This window comes from Sinocyclocheilus rhinocerous, unplaced genomic scaffold (assembly GCF_001515625.1).
Source record: "Sinocyclocheilus rhinocerous isolate Xijiao unplaced genomic scaffold, SAMN03320098_v1.1 scaffold515, whole genome shotgun sequence".
Taxonomy (NCBI): Eukaryota; Metazoa; Chordata; class Actinopteri; order Cypriniformes; family Cyprinidae; genus Sinocyclocheilus; species Sinocyclocheilus rhinocerous.
This window is the reverse complement of record NW_015660140.1, coordinates 516,614-523,110: the sequence shown is the minus strand read 5'-3', so window position 1 is coordinate 523,110 and position 6,497 is coordinate 516,614. Positions and strand designations below refer to the sequence as shown.

General features: G+C 36.9%; 1 protein-coding gene across 1 annotated transcript in view; it reads right to left on the bottom strand.

Annotated features, from left to right (window-relative positions):
* Nucleotides 1-6,497, bottom strand: part of LOC107724895 (breakpoint cluster region protein-like) — a 48,959-nt gene that overhangs the window by 13,302 nt on the left and 29,160 nt on the right. Inside the window, exons 5-8 of the mRNA XM_016533988.1 lie at nucleotides 3,603-3,710; nucleotides 3,445-3,505; nucleotides 3,314-3,366; nucleotides 2,999-3,139 (exon numbers count right to left, since the gene is read on the bottom strand). Coding sequence (XP_016389474.1) covers nucleotides 2,999-3,139; nucleotides 3,314-3,366; nucleotides 3,445-3,505; nucleotides 3,603-3,710 — 363 coding nt within the window. The remainder of the gene's footprint in view (nucleotides 1-2,998; nucleotides 3,140-3,313; nucleotides 3,367-3,444; nucleotides 3,506-3,602; nucleotides 3,711-6,497) is intronic.

Genomic DNA, 6,497 nt, shown 5'->3' with positions numbered 1-6,497 from the left:
AACCGGAATGCAATATATATATATATATATATATATATATATATATATTTGTTGTAGTTTGACGCCTTCTGCTTCTGTGAACTCTGTGAATGTGAAAAGGGACCATCATAATTTTTGGAAACCAAAAACACACTTAGTTTCAACTGTTTACCAAAAGGGGGCGATGTTGTATTATTTACAGCCCCATGAATCAGTGGCAGTCACTATTTTGCCTGAGGCATGGGGTCATTTAAAGTAGGTGAGGAGGAAAACAGCCAATGAGAGGCTCAGACTCATTCACTCAGATGGAGGCATGACACACTTAAGAAATTGCTATTGTGGGTGAGTCACGGCAGCTATTTTCATGATAATGATGGCAGCCTGAGGGGGTTTCAACCTCGGACAAGTGCGGCTAGATAGGATGAAAAAAGTGTGCTGGGTGAGATGATTGATGGCAGATATGATGGTAATTACCTACTGTAAGTCAGATTAGAGGAAAAATGTAACCTTAAATGGACTGAAAAACAATATATTCCACTAATTAAAAAAAACGTAATTTTGTCATAGCAAAGCAATATCAAATTGAAAAGGTTCTGTACAAGATGTTCCCAAAGATGTCCATCTCAGGTCATTCTTTACAACTGGGTGTGCATGTGCACTCTTGAGCGACCGAATCTTCCTAATTGAAGGGTGTGTGACATATGTGAAAGACATCTGCTCTTTTCATGGCCTGAATGTCTGCGTGTGTGTGTTGATGCATTCAAAACACAGGCTCTGACCTGTGACCCTGGCTTCAGAGTGTGTGTGTTTATCCCTTATGTCTAAACTTGCATTTTTTTTCTCCCAAAGTACAGTACACCAGGATTTGGCCAACATGATATATGGGTGCAGTATTGACTTTGGCCGCATTTAGAGACATCTGCTAAAACAGCCTACGATGAGAAGCAACACATGGCCATGAACTGGAAATCCATCATCTCTATGACAATAATTACACAGGACATGGACCAAGATGCCCTGACAAATGATAATGCAGCGAAGTACAATTATTTTCTTTTTGAACAGGCATTGTCAGACCTCTAAATGAAAATCTAAATGTGCTATGAAATATATTTTCAATATTATTCTATTATTATGTTTTTGGTGATATATATTGTGTTTTTGGTGATGTTTTTCATTAAATCATTATATTAGAATTGGAATATTTATACTTTTAGGATGCTTTAAACTTGAAAGCTTCTGTTTTCATACATTAAAATTGGCAAATGGACCACCAGAGTCTTTAAAATTTCTCCTTTCGTGATCCTTAAAAAATAGTCAAAGGCCTTTTATACTCCTTTGATACAAAATTGTTTGTTGGATCCCAATAGAGAAACAAAGAGATATTTTAGGTCTCGTGTGCCTGGCAAAGATCCACAGTTGATGTCGAAAAAATGTATTTTTGATGAATACTTTCTTGCAGGATTGTATAATGATGTTTTATCATCAGTTCCTGCAAAGTGATAAAAATAAAAAATTAAGTACAAATTCTTCATTTAAGTACAAATCTTTACTGGAATCATGATTAAGCTGAGCTGTACTGTTCCCCAGCTTATGTCAGACATCCCTTTAATCATTCCAATAATAAATGATCGCTATCTTTCAATTGTATCTCTGTATTTTCTGCAATAAATATGCCTGGCATGTCCACAAGCCTACAATCAGAGAGCCACTTCCCACACAGTTTTCCAGTAATCTGCGAGGAAGTCTAGTGCCAGGTCAACTGACTCAGTTCAGAGGGGTCGGGAGACTGTGCGAATACGTGTTTGTGTTCATTCTGAAGCTGGAAAGGGTGTTGAGACACTTCTCATTTCACAAAAACAGCTTTTGATAAAGGAGGAAGGGGAACAGGAAGGCGGGAGATGATTATATTGTTGATGGGACACTTGTAGCGTTATGCAATCGGAGCGTACTGATGAATATTTGTACGCTTGTCGCTAAAATATTACTAAGAGTTACAGTACAAGAGTTTATCAGCAAGGGTTTTTCTTCTGGCCTGGACCCCTTGAACTCATACACATCTTAATTATTTTCAAAAAGATTTTTAAATATATTTTTCAATGTAAACAATATTTTTTTTCTTTACATAAATGATATACATAAATATCATTCATTTTTTGAGGAGTCGCACCACATAACTTTTTAAAGCCTGAACAAACCTTGCTTTGTCATAAAAAGACACTATGACATTTTGTCTTCAGAGTTGTTCATCTTTCATGTTTTTTTATATTTATCATATTTTATCAGACTTATAGGGATAGTTCACCCAAAAATGAAAATTCTGTCATTAATTACTCACCCTCATGTCGTTCCAAACCCGTAAGACCTTTGTTTATCTTCAGAACACAAATTAAGATATTTTTGATAAAATCCGAGAGCTTTCTAACCCTGCATTGACAGCAATGCAACTACCATGTTCAAGACCCAGAAAGGTAGTAAGGACATTGTTAAAATAGTCCAAGTGACATCAGTGGTTCAACCTTAATTTTATGAAGCTACACAAAGAAAACATAAAGAACGACTTTATTCAACAATTTCTTCTCTTCCGTGTCAGTCGACGTGATCTCAGAGTTCATCAAAAATGTCTTAATCTGTGTTCCAAAGATGAACGAAGGTCTTACAGGCTTGAAACTACATGAGGGTGAGTAAATAATGACATATTTTCATTTTTGGGTGAACTATCCCTTTAATGACTCTTACACATAGCCATCAGAGTCTGCAGGGGTCCTCATATACTATCATGTTTTGTTTCATTATTATATTTTTTTATTGCCTGTTGGTTAGACTACATAACTTTGATTGGACGCACATTTTTTTTCAAATATTAATGTAGCTGTTTTGTTAAAATATAGTTATTTTTTAACAAAACTGTTTAAAATAAAATAAAAACATGATCATCATAGAGGATTGTATTAACAATAATAGAGAAAAATGTCAGGTCATGGACATACAGTCTGCTCTGTCACTGGGCAGCACTGACCTCTCCTTTCTTCACTGTCATAGACTGACGGCGGGGCGTGATCTCCTCATTAATGCTGGAGAGGAAGTTCTGGGAAATGCGGAGGGCATCCTGCAGGAGTGGGTGATCTGGATGACTGGATGGGGTGTGCTTCAACAGGTCCTGAAACACACAGACTTATCAAATATTGCAAAACACTCAATTTACTGAATGTGTAAATAAACACAGCCCAAGCTCATCCAAATAAAACATGAGCATTGTTACACCACCAACCTGTAAACATTCTCACGTGAGAAAAATGAATGATCAAGTACATGTTCTTTTAGTTTTACTCACGTGGAGGACGAGGGTACTGCGAGTGACTCGATCCACTGGTTTATACAGCAGCGCTGAGAACGAAAAAGGCAAAAGAGTGATCAGAATACTAAGTGGTGTAAAAGGACAGTAAATGTGGAAAAACGACTTACTTTCCAGAGAGTTCTTGGCATTCTGATCTTTACCCTTTTTAGCGCTCCTGACTTTCAGATTCTGTAGGTAAAACGGTAAACAAATACACAAATTTACAAGGAGGCAAAGATATCAGGCTTTGTTTTGACAGTATAATGTAAGTGCCCTTAAAACTGACCTCTGAAATCTCTGCAAACTGAGAATTGGCTTGACAACACTTTTCGGCTGTTTCCACGGCAACCTTATAGTTGTCCACAAAAGCCCTGTACACGCCGAGCTGGCTGGCCTGTGTGGGAAGATAAAACAACAGGAGAGAGTGAGAGAGAAGGTGCTTTAAAGATAAAAGTCAGTGCTAGAGGCGGATTACTCATGCATGTTACATTGGCTTAATTCTGCTTACTAAGGTAGAGCAGGCAATTTTTCGTGGCCTGTTTTGGCATGGTTGACATGCTTCTGATATTCAAAGACAAGCAAATACCAGCCTGACTCTGCATAAAGACAACAGCACTCAACACAGCAGACAAATTATCACAGTGATGTAATGGGTCAATCTTAAAGGAATAGTTTAGCCCAAAGTAAATTTTTGCTGAAAATGTACTCATCTATAGGCCATCCAAGATTTTCTTCATCAAAACAGATTTGGAGAAATTTAGCATTACATCACTTGCATCCTCTGCAGTGAATTCGTGCCGTCAGAATGAGAGTTTAAACAGCTGATAAAAACATCAGAAAAATTCACAACACGACTCCAGCCCATCAATTAACATCTTGTGAAATTAAAAGCTGTGCTTGTAAGAAAGAAATTCATCATTAAGGTGTTTTAACTTTAAACCTGCAAGTCCACATAACACTTCCTTCAGTTTGAAAGTTCTTCTCCTGTTGTTCTCTCGCATCAAAATCCACGGACATATTTATTTACAACTGTTTTCACTTTAAACGGTGCTTGATCTGTTGATCTGTTTCTTTCCTGATTCTTCAGAATTCAATATAATGCAATATAATGGACTCATTTGAAGTTAAAAACATATTAATTATAGATTTATTTCTTACAAACACACAGCTTTTCTCTTCACAACACATTAACTGATGCACTGGAGTCATGTGGATTACTTGTGGATTATTGTGATGTTTTATTAGCTGTTTGGACTCTCATTCTGACGGCACCCATTCACTACATTGTTGACCAAGTGATGCTAAATTTCTCCAAATCTGTTTTGATGAAGAAACAAACACATCTAAATCTTGGCCTAAGGGTGAGTACATTTTCAGCAGATTTTCATTTTTGGTTGAACTATTCCTTTAAACTATCAAAATTCATAATAAAAATATAAATTATTACATGATTGAACCTATTATAATCTAAGCAAATAGCCATATTATAATGAACCATTTTGAATATTTACTGTGCATTATAAATTCTTCAAAATTTACAACCGTCCCACAGCTGTGCCATTAATTCCACAACATCAAACAAATTTTTTTGCAAAGTTTGTATGTGTTCCATGTAATATCTGAAGAAAATAAAGAAAAATCAAGGCAAATATCACTTACAAAACAAAAATGAAAAGAACATATAGTAATTTCCCTCACACACACACACACACACACACACACTTTTTTCCAGAGTGTGTCTAAAAAGTCAATTTTTAGAGGATGAATGCATACTGAAACAAAAAAGAAATGACTTGGTGTAAACGAAGCCAAAATGTCGCTGTGAATGAGCATTTGTGTCATGAAGAAAAACACCATTCAAAAGACAACAACTGTGAAATGATAACAAGCATTGTCCATGGCAACATCTCGAGTGCTGCCAACACTGGGGTAAATAAGAGAAGGACTTGTGATGGGGCTTGTCATGAGACAGAGAGGTTAAGCACTTCCTTCAACACAGCCATTATACTGCAACTGGGGAAACTTGTGAGCGATCCAGAATATGAGCATCATTACCCTGAGATCTGAAAAAAGACGGATTACATCGTGCTGTTAACTCCGCTCACTGATAAAAGATGAATACTCATTAAAGAGTGAAAAGAACCATTAAAATGAAAAGAACCACTTTCTAAAGACTCTCCTCTAGTGAAGGGTTCTGAAGACACATCTTTAGCTTCATCTATAGCTATATTTTGAGTTGTGAATGTAAGTTTGCAGTTTGTTTTGAAAGTAATAAAATAGAAAATATTGTCAGGAAACATCTTTTGATTGAGTTGTACTTGCAGGGTGCATGTAAAAAAGACTCTTATGAGCTGGTTCATTTTAGTGAATCAAAAATATATTGCATGACCACTGTATTCTGATTCACAAACAAATGACTCTTATGAACCAGTTCATTTACAGTGAGGGGGTCAAAAACTTACAGCTTGACAATTGTATTCCGATTCACGAACAACTGACTCTTATGGGCAAGTTCATTTTAATGAGTCAAAAACATACCGCATGACCAGTGTATCCTGAATCATGAAAAAATGACTCTTAGAAGCTGTTTTTATTTATAACCTGTTCAAAAAGATTGAATCAGTCTGACAAATCCTTCACTACTAAACCAACATCTGAATTGCCTACTGCAAGTTATCATTATTATCATACTATGCAATATTTATTTGTGTCCAAACATGACAATGTGCCATTAAACACACACATTTGCAAATTAGCTTTAATATATATTCGGCATATATATTTAGTATGCAGTGAAGAGTAGACTGAATTCTGTAGGAAACACTGGCCTGAATCTATTTATTACAGTATGAAAAAAATCTGAGCCCATTTTTTTGGACTCGGTGCTTCTGAGGAGTCAGGGGTGAGTAAATCCCATGGCGTGAGAGCTGGCGGTCCACAGGGAGAGGGAGAGGGCAAGGGAATGCCCAGCAGTGAGTGGGTTTCCAGGGCAGACACATGCACCCCTGCTCTATGACATGCTTTCTGGGAAACAGAGCAGACACTGGACTCACTGTCCACTGAAAACTCTGTGCGACTCTGTCTCCCTGTGGGATTTCCTGTTTATTTACCCCTCTCTGTGTAAAACACACACACCCTGGTAGAGAACTATGTCACTGCAAACACACACACACACACACAC